This window comes from Chelonoidis abingdonii, chromosome 4, assembly GCF_003597395.2.
Source record: "Chelonoidis abingdonii isolate Lonesome George chromosome 4, CheloAbing_2.0, whole genome shotgun sequence".
NCBI lineage: Eukaryota > Metazoa > Chordata > Testudines > Testudinidae > Chelonoidis > Chelonoidis abingdonii.
Window position 1 is genome coordinate 81,790,611 of NC_133772.1, and position 23,975 is coordinate 81,814,585.

The 23,975-nt window shown below is 40.3% G+C and overlaps 1 protein-coding gene across 28 annotated transcripts in view; it reads left to right on the forward strand.

Moving 5' to 3' along the window:
* Positions 1-23,975, forward strand: part of GPHN (gephyrin) — a 648,985-nt gene that overhangs the window by 424,010 nt on the left and 201,000 nt on the right. For 15 of the 28 annotated variants that reach the window (XM_075065364.1, XM_075065351.1, XM_075065350.1 and 12 more), the window contains 2 exons: positions 133-240; positions 17,271-17,405. In XM_075065364.1, the coding sequence (XP_074921465.1) occupies positions 133-240; positions 17,271-17,405 (243 nt within the window). The remainder of the gene's footprint in view (positions 1-132; positions 241-17,270; positions 17,406-23,975) is intronic. The other 13 variants (XM_075065357.1, XM_075065361.1, XM_075065363.1 and 10 more) reach the window with 1 other exon arrangement.

Consider the following 23,975-nt stretch of genomic DNA (forward strand, 5'->3'; position numbering starts at 1 on the left):
ATATAAATTTCTAAGCACTTGGCATTTCAGTGTCCCACCTGTATTCACCCTTGTTCCCTCTCAGTCATTTTGCTTGTATAGTTTCATGTTTTCCTGTCACTGTATTCATAGCTGTTATGTATTGTACATTAGAAGCATCCATCCTACACCAGTTCTGCTGTTATCATGGCAAAAGGTGAACAGCCCATCCCGGGTCTCATCTGTTATTCCCATCACGCAGCAGGCAGTGCAGGAGAACCGGTAAGACACACCTACAAGAGGCTTTTGCATTAATAGTATCTGCAAGTGTACTGCCTGCCTGCTCTCCTAGCGTATAAAGAGGAGATGTTTTGTTTTATTCTAGCAGACATACAGTGGTTCTTTAAAAAAAAAATTAAATATATGAAAAGCCACTGAGCCTATTCTATCAAGGACACAGAGTTTAATAAGATCTATCCTATAGCCAAAATATCAAAATATTCAGTTGAGCATTAAGATATTGTGGGTTGTGTCAATGAGTGTCCTCGTTTGGATGCCATGTTCATTGCTATGAAACCTGTGTCTGTTTCATCATCTCATATATTTAATAAATTATCCAACCTCATTAAAATTATCCCTTAAAATTATTGCTTTAGAGTCTTGGAATCTTGGTGGCTTTTTCCCCAACAGGTTGCATTGCCTCTTTAAATACTTTTTTCATTGGTGAGTGTATTAAATTAGTGTGTCATTTGTATTAGCCATTCATATTTTGCTTGTTTATGCTTTAATCATTTATCGATTCTACTAAATTCTAATGTTTTGTGTTTAGAGTCAGGATTTCCCACAATGTAGGGGCAAAAATTGAGGATGTAGGATAAAAAGGACTTTTACTATAGCTTTTGCTGAACTTCAGTGAACAACAGGCAGAAGTGAGGAAGGACGTGACATGACAAGTCCACATTTAGGATAGACAGCTGCTCTGACAATTTAGATCGGAGGGCCATAGTTAAGAGTCTGGCAATACAATTTAATATTTTTCTTATCCCCAAAAAATTCAGACTAGATTCCAAGGTAAAAGAATGAGCTAAGATGGCATCAGAAAAATATAATTTATCATATTTCATAGCTACAGATTAGTGAGCCCAAAGAAAAACAGTTGGTTTGGAGAGACTTGGACTAGCTGATCTGATCAAACAGCAAGCTGCTTTCTCATTTATTATCGGTAAAAATTCTCTGGACATTGTAACATTAGTCTTGTTAGCAGAGACTGCACAGTGTTGCACTTAATTTTTCACTTTTTGGTGTCTCCTCAGACAAATGATAAGCCAAACCATTCGTCAAATAGTCTAATTTGTCTGTATTTCAGACATGACATGATATGTTAAAAAATGTAATTTACAAAATGAAGAAAGGACTCTTTTGGAGTTAACACAGCAGATGATGAATCCGTGTCCAATATATGCACTTGTATGGGTACTGACACTCTGATGCTACTGTAATAAGCATCTATATCATTATCATCCCCAGTGTACACTCTTCATTATTATTATTATAATTAATTCAACTTCTCTCAGCAATACACTAACAAATTGTCATCTAAACTTTGTTCCAGGGTTTTTGGCTAGCTTGTTTTAAACTCTCATGATGATATCGTCATCCCCCCCCCACACCCCTTAATTTGATCTTCATGGGTCAGGATACGAATTGGTTAGTTTATAAGAACTTTTTTAACGTGTATGCCTTTTGTCTTTTCTGTCTACAAGATGCTTCTGCTCTTTTTATTCATTTTGGACAATCATGACAATTGCAATCAGCAGTTTATACACTTGACTAACACCTTGCTACTACTGTCAATCTCTCTTCAGATCCTCTTGGAGGAAAGAGAATAAGGAGCTTTTTCCTTTGCCTTTTAGCTTCTCTTGTCAGCACTTGGTTCTTTGATCTCAAAATTAACACGAGAAATTGTAAGAAGATACTTATAAAACCACTTCCAGAAAAGATGGTGTCAGACAGAAAGATGTCCTTCAGAATCAGAATGAATGTGCGTAATAAAATGATGGATAGCGAGCTGGATGGTGGAAAGGAAAGGAATGAGAGAGAGAAAGGATAAGGGAAAGGGGTAGGAGTTCTCCCCTGGCCAAGGGGAGTGCCACTCCCCAGTTAATCAGTTCACAGCCCCTTCATTTAAATTGTTCTACTCTTCCATAATTAATTTTTGCTCTGCACACCATTCTAGTTGAATTTATTTCCCTTCCCCTTCCCTCAAAACATTCCTTCTTCAATGAGCTTGTTGCCAACCTCCACTACCATTTAAAATCCTTCCCACTGATCAGCATCTCATTTTCTACTCACCCACACCACTGCTGTTTCATTTTCTGCACCACAGACATTCCCTTATCCAAGTGTTTTTTCTATGCCTTCCTCATATCTTTGTACTCAGGTATTTAATTTCTGACACTCCATATATTCCTTCTTCCCCTCTGTATCCCTTTGTCAATTGTTTGCTTCCTTCCTCTACTCCTTTGGCTGTATTTTGTTGGAATGTTTTCAGTTAATTATATGTTTTTCAAGGCAAGAGCCTTATTCTACATCTGTAAAGTATCTAGCACTATTTGGATATCATGTAAATAATAATTAATAATTCAATATTATTTAACATTATGTTGCAGTAGTGCCTAGAGACCAGCCAGATCAGAATTCTATTGTACTAGGTGCTGAGCAAACATATAAGCCCCAATGAGTTTGTACTCTTAAAGACAAGGCAAAGCAGGTAGATGAGACAAACGTGTGGGTCAAGTTGGAGGAGACAGAGTAACAAAAATAATAGCACATAGACTCATAGATTCATAGACTTTAAGGGCAGAAGGGATCATCATGATCATCTAGGCTGACCACCTACCCTTGCAAGCCACAGAACCTCACCCACCCCCTCCTCTAACAGACCCACAACCTCTGTCTGATTTACTGAAATATTCAAAACTTGATTTAAAGACTTCAGGTTACAGAGAATCCACCATTTACTGTAGCTCAAACCAGCATATGACCCTTGCCCAACACTGCTGAGGAAAGCAGAAACCTCCCAGGATCTCTGCCAGTTTCAGTTGGGGGAGAATTCCTTCCCGACACCACATAGGTGGTCAGTTAGACCCTAAGCATGTGTGCAAGACCTACCAGCCAGCCACTCATGAAATAATTCTCTGTAGTAACTGAGAGCCTTCCCCAACTAGTATCTCATCTCCAGCTGTTGGAGATATTTGCTAACAGCAGTTGCAGATGGGCCATGTGCTATTGTAGGCAATCTCATTTTACCATCCCTGCCATAAATTTATCAAACCCAGTCTTGAAACATGTTCGGTTTCTTACCATCACTATTCCCCATAGAAGGCTGTTCCAGAACTTCACTTCTCGGGTGGTTCATCTGATTTCAAGCCTAAATTTATTGATGGCCAGTTTGTATCCATTTGTTCTTGTGCCAACATTGGCCGTTAACTTAAATAACTGCTCTCCCTCCCTGGTGTTCCTCTCTCTGATGTATTTAGGGAGCAATCATAGTATCCCTCTTCTGCATCTGTTCCAGTTTAAATTCATCTCTTTTAAACATGGGAGACCAGAACTGCACATCGTATTCCAAATGAGGTCTCAGTAGTAAGTCGTGTAATGGTAATAACACTTCCCTATCTCTACTGGAAATACGTCGCCTGATGCATCATAGGATCACATTAGGCCTTTTTCATGGCTGCATCGCGTTTGCAGCTCATAGTCATCCTGTGACTGACCAATACACCAAGTCTTTCTCCTCCTCTGTTGCTTCCAACTGATGTGCCCCCAATTTATACCAAAAATTCTTCTTTTTAGTCCCTGACTTTGCACTATTAAATTTCATCCCATTTTTATTCCAGTTTTCCAGGTCATCCAAATCTTCTTGTATGATACGCCCTCTTCCGTATTGGCAATACCTTCTAACTTTGTGTCATCTGCAAATTGCATTAGCATATTCTCTTTTTTTGTGCCAAGGTCATGAATGAGAATGTTAAACTAAGAATGGTCCCAAGACCAATCCCAGTCCCTAAGGAACTTCACTAGTGACCTTCCTCCAGCCTGACAGTTCATCTTTCAGTACGACCCGTTGTAGTCTCCCCTGTAACCACGGTCCTGAGCCACTTTTCAAGTGTCATATTAATCCCCATCTTTTCCAATTTAACTAATAATTTCCCATTTGGAATTGTTTCAAATGCCTTACTGAAATCCAGGTTGATTAGATCTACCGCATTCCTTTTGTCTAGAAACTCATTTATCAAATAAAGAGATCAAGTTGGTCTGGCACAGTCTACCTTTTATGAAACCATTTGTATTTTATCCAAAAAATGTCCTTAACTACTTTCTCTCTTTCAATACTTGTTCTAAGATATTGCAGACAATTAAGGTCAAACTAACCGACCTGTTGTTTCCCAGATCCCTTTTTCCTCCCTTTCTTAAATATAGGTACTATATTTGCAATTCTCCAATCATAGGATATGACCTCTGAGTTTATGGATTAATTAAAAATCCATGCTATTTGGTTTGTAATTTCATGTGCCAAGTTTTTTAATATTCTTAGATGGAGGTTATCCAGGCCCCCCAGTTTGGTCCCATTAAGCTTCTTTGAGTTTCTCTTCCACCTCAGATGTGGTAATTTCTACTCCCATATCCCTTTTCTCATTAGCCACCCTGCCACAACCCCCAAGTTTCTCATTACTCTTATGAAAAAGTGAGGCAAAATATTTGTTTATGTGTTGGGCCATGCCTAGATTATCTTTAATCTCCACCCCATCCTTAGTATTTACCAGTTCCACTTCTTTTTGTTTTCTTTTTATTTATACGGCTAAAGAAACATTTACTGTTGGTTTTCATTTCCTCTGCAAGGTCCAGCTCTGCTTGGCTTTTGGCAGTTCTCACTTTTTCTCTACACTTTCTGACCTGCAAGAGGTAGCTTTCCTTGCTGATCCATCCCTCTTCCATTCCTTGCAGGCTTTCTGCTTTCTCTTAATAACCTGTTTTGAGATGCTTGTTCATCTAATTTGGCCTGCAACCCTTTCCTACAATTTTTCCCCCTTGTTTGGGATGCAGGTTTGAGATAGCTTCTGCAACTTTGACTTAAAGTAATTCCAAGCCGCCTCCACATTCAGATCTTGAGTTCTGGTCCACTTCTCTCTAACTAATTCCTTTAATATTTTTTAAGTTTTCCCTTCTGAAATCAAGGGCTCTAGTTGCAGATCTATTTTTGTTTATCTTTCCATTTAGTTTAAACTGAATTAACTCATGATCACTTAAACCAAAATTGTCCTCTACGACCAGTTCTTCTATGAGGTCTTTGCTGCTTACCAAAACTAAATCTAAAATTGTATCACCTCTTGTTCATTTCAGGGCTGTTTGGTGAAGAAATTTATGAGCTACCACATCCAGAAATATCTGGGCCCTACCATTATTAGTAGTACTTGTTCACCAATCAGTATCTGGCATATTAAAGTCTCCCATAATCACAAAATTTCCAATATTTTTTCATTAAAAATAATAAAGATGTCACTATCCATATCCAAATCAAATCTTGGAAGTCTGTAGCAGCCCCCACACAGTGTTGCAGTGCAGCCTCTGTTACTTTTCGTTCCCCATGTGATGTTGACCAAGATTCTATTTTATCCATTCTATCGCTTCTAATTTTCTTATACTCTACCTCATCGTTAATATACAATGCTACTCCACCACCTTTACCTCTATTTCTGTCTTTCTTGAATGGCACATATCCTTCAATATCTATATTCCTGTCATGACAACTATTCCACTATGTTTCTATTATCCCTTTAATACCTACTTTTACTTCCTGCACCAGTAATTCTAGTTCATCCATTTTGGTACTCAGGCTTCCTGCATTGGTGTACAGACATCTTAGTTGTTTCTGCTTGGTTTTGCCCAGATTCCTTACTTTAGGTACATTTTACTGCCAGTATTGCCTAACTGACAGTTACTATCAGTGGTACTCACACTTTCTTTCCTCATGTTGTCCTTTCTACTGCCTTCTATTGTTCCTTTCTCCATTACTGTATCCTCTCCTATTTGATTTTTCTCCTGCTCTGTATTAGAATCAGGTGGGAAGATTACATGAGCATCTCCCAGCCATCTCCCTCAACTTCCATGTTTAAAGCTCTTTTAATCAGATGGGCCATCTCCCATCCCAGATATCTGTTTCCCTCCCTACTCAGTGAAGTCCATCACAAAAGAACAATTCTCTGTCCATGAATGCCTCCCAACAGCTGATCATCCCAAAGCTTTCACTTACACCATAGCCTGAGCCATCTGTTGATCATCATAATCTTATCTCACAGACAGGTAGAATCCCACTGAAATCACCTGAAGATCATTTCTTTAAGCATCTTCCCCAACATGGTGTAGTCTTCCTTGATGCATTCCAGCAGGAATCAAGCAGTATCTTTTGTTCCCATATGAAGGACAATCAGTGGATTCTTACCTGTTCCCATTAGGATCTTCTTCAGCTTCCGGTCCACATCCTGTATCTTAGATCCTAGCAGACAGCACACCCTTCTGTGATCCAGATCAGTTCTGGTGACAGGCCTGTCTGCCCTTCCTAGCAGGGAGTCTCAAGTAGTGTAAACCTACCCCTTCCTGTTGGTACAATTTTCCAGCCTTCCCCCTTCTGTTCTTTCTGGCTGCAAGTCTTTTTTTCTGTTGTTATTTGCAATCTTCTTCAGTTCATCTTCTATCTTCCTGGGGCTCCAAACTCTGGCTATCTCCATTGGCTCTTCCTCTCTTCTTGTAAGACTAGCTGCTCTTCTCTTCTTTTTTGCTCTCTCATGTTCTGGTACTGTCTTCCTTTCCCCTTCCTTTTCCAGCTCAGCAAACCTGCTCCTTAACTCTATTTCTCCTTCGTTAGCTAGTCTTTTCCTCTGGCTTGTTCTCATAGTCACATGCTTCCGCTGGCCACTTTCCTAATCCAGCAGTCTGCTCTCAGAGTCCTCTGGTCCAGCTTGCATTTGCAAGTCTTGAGTTTTCCTTTTAGCCTTCTATCTCCTTCCCTCCATCATCTGCTCCAATCCCCTTTGAAACTCTAGTTCCGGGGTCCCCGTGTGCTCACGGGGACATCTAAATGCGACCACATCCTGGCCGGCGGTGGAGCATCCGCCAAAATGCCACCGAATTTCAGCGGTATTTCGGCGGCGACACCTCTCAATGACGTCACTTGTCAGCGGCAAGTGGTGTCATCGAGAGGCGTCGCCGCTGAAATGCCGCAGAAATTCGGCAGCATTTCAACGGATGCTCCACTGCTGCCACGGTCCTTTGTCGGCACCTGCCAGACAAAAAGGTTGGGGACCACTGCTCTAGTTTCTAGCTGCAGCTCCGTACCTCAAATCTTCTCTTCCATCAGATCTGTCAAGTGGCACTTCAGGTACCGTCTCCAGAATATTGTACATCCCACAGGTACCACATCCAGTCATCTTCATTGTCTCTTCCCTTCTTCAGAACCCTACCATTTATACTTCTGCAGCTGTCATAGCCTTCCCTCCTAAGCGCCTGTCAAAACACCCTACAAATGCAAAAACCAAAAGCAGACCAATGCATAGCCCCTCCCCCAAACTTCCAATCAAACTCTGTTTTCAGCTCTGTTTTCTGGCTCCTGTGCCACTGCTCCTTTGTGCACAAGTCTTAACTAATCAAGTCAATAATCACAACTTGCCACCTCTCTAAGTATTTTCAGATTGCAGTTTACTGTATACACCATGGAACAGGTGAGTTTTAAGAATGGAATAAAGAAAGTAAGGTGATGTTTTTTCAGATTTTTCTGGGAGCTTTTTCCGCTTGTGAGAGGCAGCATGGGAGAAAGTGTGAAAGTGCTTTTCAGAGAAATGGGCTATCATAGCTGATATCACTGGTAGAGAAAAGACGTGAATTTACCTTGTGATAAGATAAAAAGTTGAACAAGTAGACAGAACTAGATTATCAAGAGTTAGAAAAGTTAGGACAAGAAGTTCATGTTTGGTGCTGTGGAAAAGGGTGTAGGCAGTTGAAATAGAAAAGCATGCAAGGAGTATTGTCTTAGTAGCTTAGGCCACGTCTACACTACGGGATAATATCGAATTAGCTAAAATTGGTTTTATAAAACTGGTATTATAAATTCGATTTCATGTGGCCACACTAGGCACAGTAATTCAGTGTTGTGCGTCCATGGTCCAAGGCTAACGTCGATTTCTGAAGCGTTGCATTGTGGGTAGCTCTTCCATAGCTATCCCATAGTTCCCGCAGTCTCCCCCGCCCCTTGGAATTCTGGGTTGAATCATTATTGTCGCGGGTGGTTCTGGGTAAATGTCATCAGTATTGTCGCGGGGGTTCTGGGTAAAATTCAATCAGTCATTCCTTTCTCCAGGAAAAATTCAAGTGAAAATCCTTTCGCGGCCGTTTCCCTGGATTGCCCTGGCAGACGCCATAGCACGGCAACCATGGAAGCCCGTTCAGCTTTTTTTTTTTCCGGCGCCGTATGTACTGGACGCCGCGGAGAGAGAGGCGATACTCCAGCGCTACACAGCAGCATTCACTGCTTTTGCAATGATAGCAGAGATGGTTACCAGTCGTTCTGTACCATCTATGCCGGAGAAAACTGGCAATGAGATGATGGTTACTCTCCTTCTCTGTACTGTCCGCTGCTATCATGAGTGCCCTGGCTGAAATCGGCCGGGGGGCAACGCAAAAGCAAAATTGGGATTGACTCCCTGAGTCAATCCCTCCCTTATGGTTTCTAAAATAGAGTCAAGTCCTGCCTAGAATAAGGGGCAAGTGTATTAGAGGACCAGTGTATCAGAGCACAGCTGCTCCGTGTAGTATTCACAAGGGGTGCCCCTGCACAAACCCCACCCGTTGCTTCGCCTCCTCCAACATTCCTGGGCTACCGTGGCAGTGTCCCCCACCATTTGTGTCATGAAGTTATAAAGAATGCAGGAATAAGAAACAGAGACTTGTTAGTGAGATAAAAATGAGGGGGAGGCAGCCTCCTGGGGCTATTGACAGTCCAGGCAGTACGGAATCTTTTCTTTACACAGGAAAGGGAGGGGCTGATGAAGCTCAGCCCCAGTTGCTATGATGAAGACAGTTACCAGCGTTCTGTACCATCTACTGGAAAACTGGGAGTCATTCCATTTTACCCAGGCGCCCCGGCAGGCCCTCACCTGAGGCCAGCCAGGAGCACTCATGGCTGATGGCGACGACGGATGTCAGTCATATTGTAGGTCTACCACCGGGAGGGGAGAGGAGCGGGATACTGCTTTTCACTGCTGCAGCATCGCGTCTACCAGCAGCATTCAGTACACATAGGGTGACATGAAAGAAGTCAAGAAATGATTTTCTTTCCCTTTTCTTCACGTGGTGGTGGGGGGGGGGGGAAACTGAGGAGCTATTCCTGAACCACGCAGACACTGTGTTTGAACCTACAGACATTGGAGCTCAGCCAAGAATGCAGTACTTTTCAGAGACTGCTGTGGACTGTGGGATAGCTGGAGTCCTCAGTACCCCTCCATCCATGAGCGTCCCATTTGAGTCTCTGACTTCCCATTATGTGTCACGCAGCGCTGTGTATCCTGGAGATTTTTTTTTCAATGCTTTGGCATTGTGGGTTCTTAAGAGCTTGATACAATAGATTTGTCTCCCCATACAGCGATCAGATCTAGTATCTCCGTACGGTCCATGCTGGAGCTCTTTTTGGATTTGAGGACTGCATGCCACCTGTGCTGATCAGAGCTCCACGCTGGGCAAACAGCAAAACGTAATTCAAAAGTTCGCGGGGCTTTTCTGTTTACCTGCCCGCTGCATCCGAGTTTTAGATTGCTGTCCAGAGCAGTCACAGTGGTGCACTGTGGATACGCCGGAGGCTAATAACGTCGATTCCGCCACAAACTGTAATCCGATATGTTTAATCGAATTTAGCGCTACTTCCTTTCGTCGGGGAGGATACAGAAATCGAATTTAAAAGGGCGGCTTTTAATCGATATAAAGGGTGTAGTGTGGACGGTTACAGCGTAAAATCGATTTAAACGCTCTTTTAAATCGATTTAAACGCGTAGTGTAGGACCAGGGCTTAGAGACGAAAGTGGTGAAAGAGGATAAAAACAATAATTTATGGGAGATAAAGGGGTTAAAGGCTGGACTTTTTTTAAGACGAAAGAGGACCAGGTATTTTTAGTTGTAAGGGAGAGACCTTAGGAGAAAGAAAATTGTTGAGAGGTTAAAAGGTAGGAGTCGAATGGGTGAGGAAATTTAAGAGATGGAAGGGGATGGAGTCACTGAAGCAGGTGCAGGTGTTAGAGGAAAAATCCTGGAAGCAGCCCCAATGTCTTTGTTGACTGAGGGCAAAGGAGGAAGAAAGTGATGGGGGGATGGATATAAAAAGAAGGGGGGGACTTCGTGTCTGATTTTTTTTCTTTGTTAGAAACTAACAAGGATATGCAGAGAGGGAAAGTCCCTATCCTTATATTAAAGTCTTTATGAGCTTTTCGTCTATCGTGGACTCATCTCAGGTACGTCTACCATGCACAATTATTTCGAATTAGCTTAACCGATATTACAAAACAGATCTAATAAAATCGTTTAGCGCTCCACATGGGATACCGAAATCGATTGTTTGGGTCCATGGTCCAAAGCTACCATCGATTTCAGGAGCGGTGCACTGTGGGTAGCTGTTCCTCAGCTATCCCATAGTTCCCCTTTCCGTGTTGAGAGCACAGTGCTGATGGGGCAGAAAAACCTGCCTGGGTGGGGCTGGGTACAGCCTCACCCTCCCTTTGTGAAGGCAGGACAAAGCCCTTTGGCGCCTTTTTCGCGGAGTGCATGTGAGCAAACGCCATAGCAACAGCAATCTTTCCCTTTTTTTTTCACGTGGTGGTGGGGAAATAAACTGAGGAGCTGTTCCCTGAACCACCGCAGAACCCACTGTTGTTTGAACTACAGGGATTGGGAGCTCAGCCAAGAATGCAAATATTTTCAGAGACTGCGGTGGACTGTGGGATAGCTGGAGTCCTCAGTTTCCCTTCCCTCCCTTCATGAGCGTCCATTTTGAGTCTCTGGCTTCCCGTTTACGCTTGCTCCACACAAGCGCTGTGTATCCTGGAGTTTTTAAACGCTTTGGCATTTCGTGTTCTGTAACGGAGCTGCATACAAAAGATTTGTCTCCCCATACAGCGATCAGACCTAGTATCTCCGTACGGTCATGCTGGAGCTTCTTTTTCGATTTCAAACTGCATTGCCAGCCGTGCTGATCAAGGTCCACGCTGGGCAAGCAGGGAATGTAATTCAAACAAGTTCGCGGGGCTTTTCCTGTTTTACCTGCCCGCTGCATCCGAGTTCAGATTGCTGTCCAGAGCGGGCAGTGCTGCACTCTGGATGCGAGCCGGAGGGGCCAATTTAACGTCGATTTCCGTCCCACATGAACCCTAATCCGAGTTTATCACTATCGAATTTAGCGCTACTCCTTCTCGTTTGGGGGGAGTTCCGAAATCGATTCGTCGTGTGAACGGATACAGCGTTAAATCGGTATATCGGCCATTAAACCGATTTAAAGTCGCAGTGTAGACCTGGCCTCAGACTCTAACCTTCCCTCTTAAGGTTTCTTTGAGACTGAGTTTTGAACCAGAGGAGAGTATTCATAAGACTGTCACAACCGCATTTGGATTCCATTATTCCACTTAATCAATATTCAGTATAATATTAAATAATAACTGCACGCCTCTCTGGAGAATTTAAAACAAAGACCCTTTAAAAACACAGTCTTATACCCTATATATCAATATTTAAGTGAATATCAAACAATTTACACTAGGACTGTCAAGTGATTGAAAAAATTAATCTTGATTATAAAAATTAAACGCAATTAATCACATTGTTAATAATAGAATACCATTTATTTAAATATTTGTGAATGTTTTCTACATTTTCAAATATATTGATTTCAATTACAACACAGAATACAAAAGTGTACAATGTTCACTTTGTATTTATTTTTATTACAAATATTTGCTCTATAAAAAAACAAAAGAAATAGTATATTTTAATTCACCTAATACAAGTACTGCAGTGCAATCTCTTTATAATGAAAGTTGAACTTACAAATGTAGAATTATGTGCATTAGCATGTCTGGCATGTAAATACCTCGCAACGCCAGCTCCAAAAGTGCCATGCGAACGCCTGTTCTCACTTTCAGGTGACATTGCAAATAAGAAGCAGTCAGCAGTATCTCCTGTAAATGTAAACAAACTTATTTGTCTTAGCAATTGGCTGAACAAGAAGTAGGACTGAATGGACGTGTAAGCTCTAGTTTTACATTGTTTTGTTTTTGAGTGCAGTTATGTAACAAGCAAAAATCTACATTTGTAAGTTACACATTTTTGATAAAGAGATTGAACTACAGTATTTGTATGGGGTGAATTGAAAAATACTATTTATTTTATTTATCATTTTTAAAGTCCAAATATTTGTAATAAAAAATAATATAAAGTGAGCACTGTACACTTTGTATTCTGTGTTGTAATATAAATTAATATATTTTAAAATGTAGAAAATAATCCATAAGTATTTCATAAATTTCAATTGGTATTCTATTGCTTAACAGTGCGATTAATCACGATTAATATTTTTAATCGTATTTAATTTTTGTGAGTTAATCGTGTGAGTTAACTGCGACTAATCAACAGCCCTACTTTCTAGTTTTTTAATCAAAATGTCATGTGGTACCAAGTCAAATGTCTTACAGAAGTCCAAGTATATTACATCAACACTTCTACCTATATCAGCCCAATCTGGAATCATGGGAAAACAAGATATCGTTAGATTGACAAGATCTGTTTTCTATAATCCCATATTGATTGGCATTAATTATGTTACTCTCCTTTAATTCTTTATTAATCAAATCCTGTGCCAGTTGTTCCATTATCTTATCTGGGATCAATGTCAGGCTGACAGGACTATAACTACCTGGGTTATCCCATTTACCCTTTTTGAAAATTGGCACAACATTAGCTTTTTTCCAGTATTCTGGAACTTCTCCAGTGTTCTAAGACTTACTGAAAATCAGCGCGCTCTGAAGCCAACTCTTTTAAAACTCTTGGATGCAAGTTATCCAGACTTTCTGATTTTTACAACATATGGCTTTAGTAGCTGCTATTTTACATCTTCCCATTATATTTCACATGTAAAATTGGATTACCTTTATTTTTCAGACTCTCATATTTCACAAATATGTTTCTTAATTAATCTCAAACTTTCCCCCAAATTCTCCTTTGGCAAGAGTTCACACATCAGAAATTTCAGGTGGAGAAATTTTGTTTTGATAAAATTAGTGATAGAAGGGTCACAAGTGGGATTATAAAGAAAAGATAGTTGTAATTTTAGGGCCTGACCCTGAAAGCCGTCATGGGGAGTGACTTTAGTAAACTACACTTGTGAGTAAGGATTACTCATTTGAATAAAGGTTGCATGATTGTGTTAATATTTCATTTGATTCTAAGTCATTAATTTAATATTTTTTTGTTTTCCATTCATTTTTTTTAAACTGTTTATTTTCATTCCCCTGAAGCATCCCTAAGAATGTTTTTCTTAGCATTTCAATCTTCTTCCATGTTATTACACTGTGTAGTATGTTGTTCCCTCTGTTGTCAGTACATTGCCTCAACAAATTATTGGTTACTTTTTGATCCCATGTGTCTGATTTATCAAGATTGTATCACTATCAGAGAGGTGGTGTATCTCTAACTTTTGGGGCCATCAGTTCAATAATCATAGAACTGGAAGAGACCTCAAGAGGTCATCTAGTCCAGTCCCCTGCACTCATGGCAGGACTAAGTATTATGTAGACCATTCCTGACAGGTGTTTGTCTAACCTGCTCTTAAAAATCTCCAATGATGGAGATTCCATAACCTCCCTAGGCAATTTATTCCAATGTTTAACCTAAACCTGCCTTGCTGCAAGTTAAGTCCATTGCTTCTTGTCCTATCCTCAGAGGTTAACAAGAACAATTTTTCTCCATCCTCCTTGTAATGACCTTTTATGTATTTGAAAACGGATATCGCATCCCGTCTCGTCTTCTCTTTTCTAAACTAAACAAACCTGATTTTTTCAATCTTCCATCATAGGTCATGTTTTCTAGACCTTTAATCATTTTTTTTTGCTCTTTTCTGGGCTTTCTACAATTTGTCCACATCTTTCCTGAAATGTGGCACCCACAACTAGACACAATACTCCATTTGAGGCCTAATCAACGCAGAGTAGAGCGGAAGAATTACTTCTCATGTCTTGCTTATAACACTCCTACTAATACGTCCCAGAATTATGTTCACTTTTTTTGCAACAGTGTTACACTGTTGATTCATGCTTAGCTTGTGGTCCACTATGACCCCCAGATCCCTTTCCGCAGTACTCTTTCCTAGGCAGTCATTTCCCATTTTGTACGTGTGCAACCAATTGTTTCTTTCTAAATAGAGTACTTTGCATTTGTTCTTATTGAATTTCATCCTGTTTACTTTGACCATGTCTTCAGTTTGTCCAGATCATTTTGAATTTTGATCCTATTCTCCAAAGCACTTGCAACCCCTCCCAGCTTGGTATCGTCCACACACTTTATACGTGTACTCTCCATGCCATTATCTAAAACGTTGATGAAGATATTGAACAGAACTGGACCCAGAACTAATCCCTGTGGAACCCCATGCATTATGCCCTTCCAGCATGTTTGTGAACCTTGATAACTCTCTGGGAACAGTTTTCCAACGAGTTTTGCACCCACCTTATAGTAGCTTCATCTAGATTGCATTTCCCTAGTGTGTTTATGAGAAGGTCATGCGAGACAGTATCAAAAGCTTTTAGTAAAGTCAAGATCTACCACATCTACTGCTTCCCTCCTATCCAAAAGGCTTGTTACCCTGTCAAAGAAAGCTATCAGATTGACCTGACACGATTTGTTTTTGACAAATCCATGATGACTGATACTTATCACCTTAATGTCCCATATGGTTGCCGTATATACTATTTGCACATTTATGACAATCTGATTTTTAATAAGAATAAAATGTATTTCCAATAGCATGTGTTATAAACACAAGAAGGTCAAAGAAAAGGTTTTTAGGATAATGAAAGGTAGTTCCTGGGCCCACTGGCCCTCATCCTGACTCAGGGTTTGAACAACCCACTACTTCATTTATTTCTTTCCCCAACCAGTGGGTCCTCAGACATTAATTTCCAGCGAATCTGTTCTATTAGGTATTTTAGTTAGGTATCCTGCCATATGGGCTGTGACAATAATCTTCTGAATGTGAACAGATGCATTAATATCTTTCTCAATCTGTAGACAGAGGGTTCCAATGCATCTTTAGCTGCTCATAGCTTTCACAAATGCCAGCAGAATGAAATTAACTCAGCTGCAGTCAGTGTCACCAATTCATAATCCTGTGTTCAGCAGTGAAACGGGCCAGAAGGGGGTATTCATTGGTTGCCCTGCAGCCCCTAGTAGCCAGAAGCTCATTAAAAAGGTGCCTGAATAGGATCCAGATTGCAGCACCCTGACAAGCCCACCTCTTCACAGCACCTGAAGGTAGAGATCTGGCTTCTCACCAAGGCTTTGCCCCCTGTTCTCACTTGTGCCCACCACCGAAACATCTTTCATGTTGGCCTTTGGCTAGTCATAGGTCTTGTACTCTGGCTAGTGGAAACTCATGATTATTCTTTTGGAAATTGAAAATAGGATACTGTATTGATCCATTAGACTGTGAAACTCTCATTGAGGAGAGAAATTTAAAAAATATTATTCTAAAGCTCTAATGTATTGTAGCTGGTGTTCTATGATCAACTCTACACCATACTGTCAGTTGTGATTGGGGAGTAAATACCACTAAATAAGGGCAATTTGCTCAAATAGCCAAGTGGCCTCAGAAGAAGGAGGAGATTAAAATACTGGACTGCAGCTTTGAAGACGGCTGTAGGGAAAACATTATACGGTATAGGGAAAATATATTATAGAATAGATTGTAGAACCAGCCCTCACAGCTCTTAGAATTCACTTCTCTGACTTTTGGAACTCAAAAGTCATGTTTTAGAGCTCTTACAAGATTATAAAAACATGAAAAAATGAATGAATAATTTGAACAGGCGGTCCAATTATAATAGACAATTTTGTATCTCTGGTTGGTTGGATCTAAGTATTACAGTGATAGGAAGATAGAAGCTTTCTGAAACTTACTATTTTAGAAGCAAGAAAATCTGTTTCTTAAATTCACTGTGTTTCCGCTTTTCGTTGGGATTGGATAGAAAACTGAACAAAAGAGCTAGAAAGAGAAAACTAAAGGCTAGATTTACTTTCATAACCCAGCATGCATAATTAAATAGTTAGGTTTGCTCATAAATTGGTATAGATCATCATAGTTCCATTTATTTCAAAGGAGCTACACTGATTTACACCAGCTAAGGATCTGCCCTTAAATTGCAGTTCATAAATGGCGGGCCAGAGTATTTGAAAACAAATGACATATGGAAAACAAAAGACCAAGGCACAGCAATGGATTGGTAAAGATAAAGTTTTGTTGTGCTGCTGCCCTTGCTCGGTTTTCTCTCTGATAAATATAATACTTCAAGTTCTAGAGCTATAAACTCAGCACCTTTCATCAACACCAAATTCACTTAATTTTTTTTTTTAGAAGAAACAGTAACTTCACTACATGGAATAAAAAGGAATATGTATTCAGTTCTTGACCTCTGTTCTTAGATTGTCAATAGGGGGATCAATAAATGCTTCATGTGGTACTGGTTTTGTGATTGGGACAACAGTCCGCTAGGAACTGGATTCGGAGTCTTAACTCCTTTAGACAGACCATGAAAGAACCGTTGTGTGGTGGTAATCTTTTGGTCATTATTGGCTTGTGTTGGATTTGAACCTTAGTTCTAGAGGCAAAAAGTTGCATGTCTTGCTGCCAATCCCCTGACCCTTTTAGTCCCCTCCCCCTCTGAATTGTTTGTTTGTTTATATTGTGGTGTATCAGAATGCAGTCCTGAATTTTTCAAGACAAATTGTGGTATGTTCCATGCATCTCTGGTTAGAGTCTGACCTTATATTTGCTGATAGATTGTTTTGGAACTACAAAGGTGCAATTCTTGCCACCAGAACAGAATTCTAAAGAAAGATGGGCAGAGAAACATGGGGTATTTTAAGTAGTTTTGGATTCAGATGCAAGATTTTGAATAATTTTTAAGTACAATATATTTTGGACTGTTAACTGCATCTCTTGTCCTGTTCAGATTCCAGACTCCATCATTTCTCGTGGTGTTCAGGTGCTCCCACGAGACACAGCCTCTCTCAGCACTACCCCTTCAGAATCTCCTCGTGCCCAGGCCACCTCTCGTCTCTCCACTGCGTCCTGCCCAACACCAAAAGTAAGTGCAGTGCCTTGCCATCTCCCAGTGTTCAGATGTATAATCTGATTGATAGTTCCCTTCTGCTGGTGAAGGTAGGATCGCATACAAGATTATGCTGTTGAAAATGACGATTGAAAAATAGTGTAGTACATTCCTATGTGTACTGTTACACAAATTACAGTATGGGGCCAGCAATAGGTTACGAAAGGTCTTGTATAATTTTGTGGCTCCTGAATTGAACCATTGCTGCAGCTCTTATTTGCCATCAGTGAAGCATATTACATATATGAAAGCACTTGTCTTTTGTTATCTATTGCAATATTGATCATGAGTATGAGAATGTTAATCCTTTGAAATTCTCTGTTCATTCCCTGAATACTGCAGATAACCCTGCCACTGAATAACAGGATTAAACTAATAGAGTACTTTCACTGAAAGGATGTGTGCATATTTATAACCTGGGCTGGGGCAGCTCTTTGCCCCAGTATTATACTGATGAAGCCAACTTGTTTTGCTTGTTGGAGCCAACTTGTTTTGCTTTAACTTGGATACTTGCTGCCTGATATTTGAAAACAACTCTAAATTGACTAGAAAGAAAGTTTTAATGCCAACCTTTTGGGATTATTATTTAATTCTTTCAGATTATTCCATGCTGGTTGAATTTATTCAGGTGAACTCCATTTATATGTGTTTTATATCAGACCTTAAAGACAGTAAATTGGAAGCTAAGGAAATGAACTAGTTGCAAGACCAATAATGATCATGATTACTTTCTGCTGGATAGTTCTCCATTTGTGTTCAGCTAGTGTTGTCATATCACAAAGTTCTCTTTATGATGTACATTATACCAACATGTTAAAAGACTTGTAGCAAATAACAAACAGCATTCCTTCTCATCTAATTGATCATGATCCTTAGAGATTATTCTGCTTGCTAAAATGATTGCAGATGTCTGACTATTCATTTTTCTTGCTATCTCATTTCTTTTCTGTCAGCAGTTTAGATTAACCTGTAGCCATCCATGGAGCAGTCTCAGTTTAACATTTTTGACAGTTTTATGAACTGCACACCTTGACTATAATAGAATTTTGGTGGCAGCATGTGGTGGAGTTCACTAAGCAGTTCATTGCTTTCAAAACAAGATTCAGTGAAACCTTCAGCTTTCCTTGATTTTGTTTCTTGCATTTGCTTTCCAAAATAAATTGTCACTTACAGGATGGTCTCATTAAAATACAGCCTGGAAGGGTATTAAATAGGAATACCCAGGACAGAGGAGGAATGCACAAGCCAGGAGAGGGAAACTGTGGGCCCAATACCCAGAGTTTGTGCCTTTTGAAAAGATTTTGAAGCAGGACTGTCCACACACAAAAAAAGCACAGGAGACCAATAAAAGGCCTAAACAATATTCATTATACTATAGAGAGACTCCCAATGAAATTGAAGTAGTTAAAGCAATATATGGCAAAGGGAAGGAGCACAGTGTGCCAACTCTGAAACAGAATCCACACTATTGGACAGTCTTCTTGAGATAAGGGGTTATACAAGGAAGCTAGAGGGAAACGCGAAGCACATGGTGAGATTGAGGTTTTTCCATATGAAGTTGGTTGGAATAAGTCCCCACTAAACAAGGACCACCATTTTGTAAACTTAATTTAGCCCATGTTTAATTGTCATTTCTTACCGGAAACTCAACTGTATTTTCAAGACAGGCTAAATCACTGAGCACCTTCTAGATAGAATTGCTGTGCCAGATTAGACCACTTGTCCAATTATTCCAGTATTGTACTTCCAGCAGTAGCCAGTACAAGCTGCTTCAGGGGAAGGTTCAGGAAAAACCCAGCAATAGACAGTCTGGGAATAATTTGCACGCAGGAAAACTTTCTTAACCCCCAATATTTAGAGGTTGGATTAAAAACCTGATATTTTATTTCCCATAGAAAGCTCTTTGGTTTTTTTTATTCCTTACCGTAAAAATTCAGGTTATTCTTGTTATCCATATAAATGTTTTGTCATCTTTTAAATCCTGCTAAATTTTCAAGAAACAGATAGCTACCAAATATAATAGAGTATACGGTTCTTGCCCATTCCTTAGGGAATACTCATGTTTCTTGGTATCTCTACAATTTTCATTATTTTTTCCTTTGAAACCTGGATTTCTAATCATACAACGTGCGTGCAAATTTCACTGGAGCTGATGTCAGAGCTCTTGACTCACCCAGGTAATGGGGTTAACTATAAATTCTAATCTGTAACATGCAATTGATTTGTTAGAATCTGTTTATTTTAATTTGCAAGTGTTTAACATATGTATCATTTCATATTCCTGTTTTTGAAGTTCATGTTAGATTATGGAGAATCGTAAACACACACATACAGGGATTGTAGTGTAAAATAGAAAAGCCTTAGCAGAAGGCAGCTCACAATCCACATAATTATACACATAAATCACAACTCCCGTCAACATATTAACATAGAAAACTATTTCCTCAAGGGTACGGGACAAAAGATTTCTTTATGAGCTACGGTCATAAACAGATAGTTAAGTGTTAATGTCTCTTTTACCTGTAAAGGGTTAAGAAGCTCAGTAAACCCTGGCTGACAGCTGACCAGAGGACCAATAGGGGGACAAGATACTTTCAAATTTTGGTGGTGGAAAGTCTTTGTTTGTGCTCTTTGTTGTTTGCTCTTGGGACTAAGAGGGACCAGACGTACATCCAGGCTCTCCAAATCTTTCTGGATCAGTCTCTCATGTTTCAAACTTGTAAGTAATTAGCCAGGCAAGGCGTGTTAGTCTTATGTTTGTTTTCTCAACTTGTAAATGTTTCTTTTTGCTGGAAGGATTTTACCTCTGTTTGCCTCTATTAACGTGAACCTAAGGCTAAAGGTTTCCTTTGTTATAGATCTGAGTACCTGTAAAGCGTTTTCCACCTGATTTTACAGAGATGATTTTTATTTCTTTCTTGAGATTAAAATGCTTTCTTTTTAAGCACTCTGATTGATATCCTTATGTTTAAGATCCAAGGGGATTGGGTCTGGACTCACCAGGGATTGGTGGGGGGAAAGAAAGGGGGATGGTTAATTCCTCCTTGTTTTAAGATCCAAAGGGTTTGGATCTGTGTTCACCAGGGAAGTGGTGAAGCCTCTCAAGGCAACCCAGGGAGGGGAAAGTTTTAAGGGGGACAGAAAGTGCCCCAGACACTGAAATTCTGGGTGGTGGCGGTGTTATCAGATCTAAGCAAGTAATTAAGTTTAGAAGGGTCCATGGAGGTCCCCCACATCTGTACCCTAAAGTTCAGAGTGGGGAAAAAACCTTGACAACTACAAACTCCATTCTATCTCATTATATCCATTAAAAGTGTATTTTTGTCATGTGTACCACAACCTCAGTAACTCTTAACTGAATCTGCTGGTTTAGCAAAAGATCATGTGACCCTCTCAGTCAAGAACCAAGCTCCAGCAATTATAGTAACAACTATGCTGGATTAATATATATGCAGATTCAGAAGTGATGGGTTATGAAAGGTATGTTAGGATTATGGGGTAGGGTTGTTGATAGTCTTGGTTGGTTAGGTGGGTAAGGAAAAGTTTATAACCTCTCATAAGCTTATTTTGAAAAAATGTATATATTATATATGTATGTATAGCATGTGGTCAGACATATTTTAAAAGTCAAAATATATTTTAAAAATTAATTTTCTCAGTTTTTGCAGTTTCTCCCACATTTTCTGAAATTTTGCCACTAACGCAGCACTAACTATAGACTAATGAGCTCCACATATGTATTTAGAATCAGTCATCAAAAGTTCTGTTGCTTCCCTAAATTATCCCTAAATTTTGTCCCTGTGTTAATCTAGTTCTTGGTTGTTAATGAGGCTGGATTTTCACTGAGACTGCAGGAGTAGGGTCATCAGCCTGTAATCAGTCAAGGCCCCAAAAAGCTCCTTTAGTTGCCATGATAAGGTTTTGGCGCATCTCTACAGAATTCCTTGTGTAAAATGCAAACTGTGTTTTGAAGAAAGCCCTCTTTGGGCTCAGTGTAAATGTCAACATATTTATGGTAGTTGCTTGCAGATGTGGAGACAACATTTCTAAGAGTTTCACCAAAAAAAATTGGCAAACTGAGGTATCAATCCTCTTTTTTCAGTCAGCCAACCAGGAACCTCATTGGGGTGCAGAATAATTTTTGAACTTTTTCAGAGTGTGCTTTAAGCCTGTGTTAAGTATTACTTCTTACTTCAAGAGGTTTAAATTGCGTTCTGAATATCCATATCTCAAAAGTATAGGATGATAATACCTAAGCAGTTCTCTCAAGTTTTCCATATCACTTTCACTGGCTGAGCAAATCACAAGATCTCCTTATCATAATAATCTCTATATTCTTGGATGACATTTTGGCCAATTTAGATGCAATATCCTTTTCATATAAAGAAGCAATACCATTAAGTAGGAACACATTTTCCCCTATGAGACTGCTTGTAGCCTTTATTGAGTAATTTCTTTTGTTTAACCAAGCACCTTGAATTAAATATCAATGTTCATTTTTTCCTTTAGCTTTTTCTCTATTTTCTTCATCTGCAGCATCTCACAGATTTTAATTTGCCATCTACTATCTCAAAGAGCATATCCAGGGCAAATGCTTAAATTATGTCCTTAAACTGCTAATTTGGAGCACACAGTTCTATGCTGTTACCAGTAAAGAAAGTTGCAACTTTCCTTTTCAAGTTCAAATCTTTCCCTTTTATTTTATTTAATGACAGAATCAGTATTTCATTTTTTGCCATTTTTGTGTGTCAGAGTCACAAAGTAGATGTTGAAGAGCTGCAAGAAGACTAGGGACAGGGGTTTTAAATTATCATCATGAATACATTCCAGAAACAGCAATGATATCAAAAACATCTTACTTATGGGATCATCAAATTCATCATTTTTTTGCTCTTGCTCTTCAATAAACAAAGTTTCATTCAATGCCATGTGTAATCATTAAGAATCCAAAGAAACCAGTTTTTTGCTTTTTGAGATGAGCACATTTTTGCTATCTTGCTTTTCTCTTGACAATTTTTTTCATTTTATTTTTTTAAAAATTATCTGTTTTCTTTACTTCACTCCCTTCTTTTCTTGTTGCTTACCCTGTCCTTCATCTTTAGGACCTTGAGTCAGATATATTTGTATGCTGATGTTAGGTAATATGTTCACTCCTGTTTGGACTAGTCAGCAGCGACTTTCACTTTTACTAGGTATAACAGGAAAGAACAAACCAGTGAATTCACCACTTTGAAAGATAAGATGAGAAAGCCAGGTTTGGCTGGAGCCCTACTATCTTGCCCTATTAATCTTACAGAAGTTTTTAGATTCCGCATAATCCTGTCTTTACACAGTTCACAGCTCCACCCATTCCCCTCTCTTTAGTATCTAAGGACAATTGATTCTGCCAGCTAACTACATCATCCTCTCCCATTACTGGTGGCTACCCATTCCCCTTCCTCTCAAGGTTTCTAGACGGTTCTGTAACTTTCTTACTGATTCTTCATAGGCTTAATAAGAACTTCATTTTCCTTATCACTTATCATGATAGTTAAAGTTTAGATTCCCTGAGTAAAGGTAGAGAGACCATATTTCCAGTGTAAAAAACATTTCAGATATGTATGTGCAGCAGAGTGTGGTACGCCCCCGTTGGCTCCTGTCTCTGGTAGGTCCACAAAGTCACTCCAAGACCCTGGGGTTAGTAACCACTGGTGCAGGTTATTCATAGGCTTGTTCCCACCACCATTTCACCACATACAGCTGGCCCTTCACCGTCTGCAGGATGGAGAGAGGGAAGAGCTACCTCCCGGCTTCCACTCCCTGCCTTTTCCCTTTCTTTCTGCTCTTCCTCGGCTTCCTTCTCCTGAGGCTTTTATACAGCCCCAGGCTAATTAGGCGGCAGCTGTCTCTGCCTCCCCAGTTAGGGCCAGGTTATCTCTAGCCAGCTCTGATCTATCCCCCTAAGTGGGAGCTGGCATGACAGAGGTTTGAATCAGCAACGCTTTGCCCAGCACCCTGTCAAACACCTCCCCCCCTTCTCCAACTGCCAGGGTTGCCCCTCTGTGTTCTCTCCTTCCTCTAATGGGGGGGCTCTATGTGGGAGTATTTTCTCCTCTTTTGGGTCAGTTCCAGAGTTTGTCATGTGGGGTTTCTTCATCTCCCTTTCCCCCCACCCCCCCGAAATTGCATTGTGTAGGGGAGTGGATGGCCCTACAGCTCCATTGCAACATACAGGTCCTTGCACCATTCACAACCCCCTGGGTGTTTCCCTGTTTTTACCCCCTTCCCTTCCATCAGGAATTTGGGGTTGGCAGGGGTGGCTTCAGGCACCAGCACAGCAAGCGCGTGCCTGGGGCAGCAAGCCTCAGGGGGTGGCCTGGCAGTCACTGTGAGGGACCAGTGGACCTCCCGCAGAATCACTGCCGAATCCAGGTGACCGGGGCAGACCTCCCATAGAAACACCGCCGAAGGCTGCCTGACTGCCATGCTTGGGGCGGCAAAAAACATAGAGCTGCCCGTGGGGGTTGGTCCTGGCCCTCTCCCAGAGACTCAGGGCTTCCTGTCCCC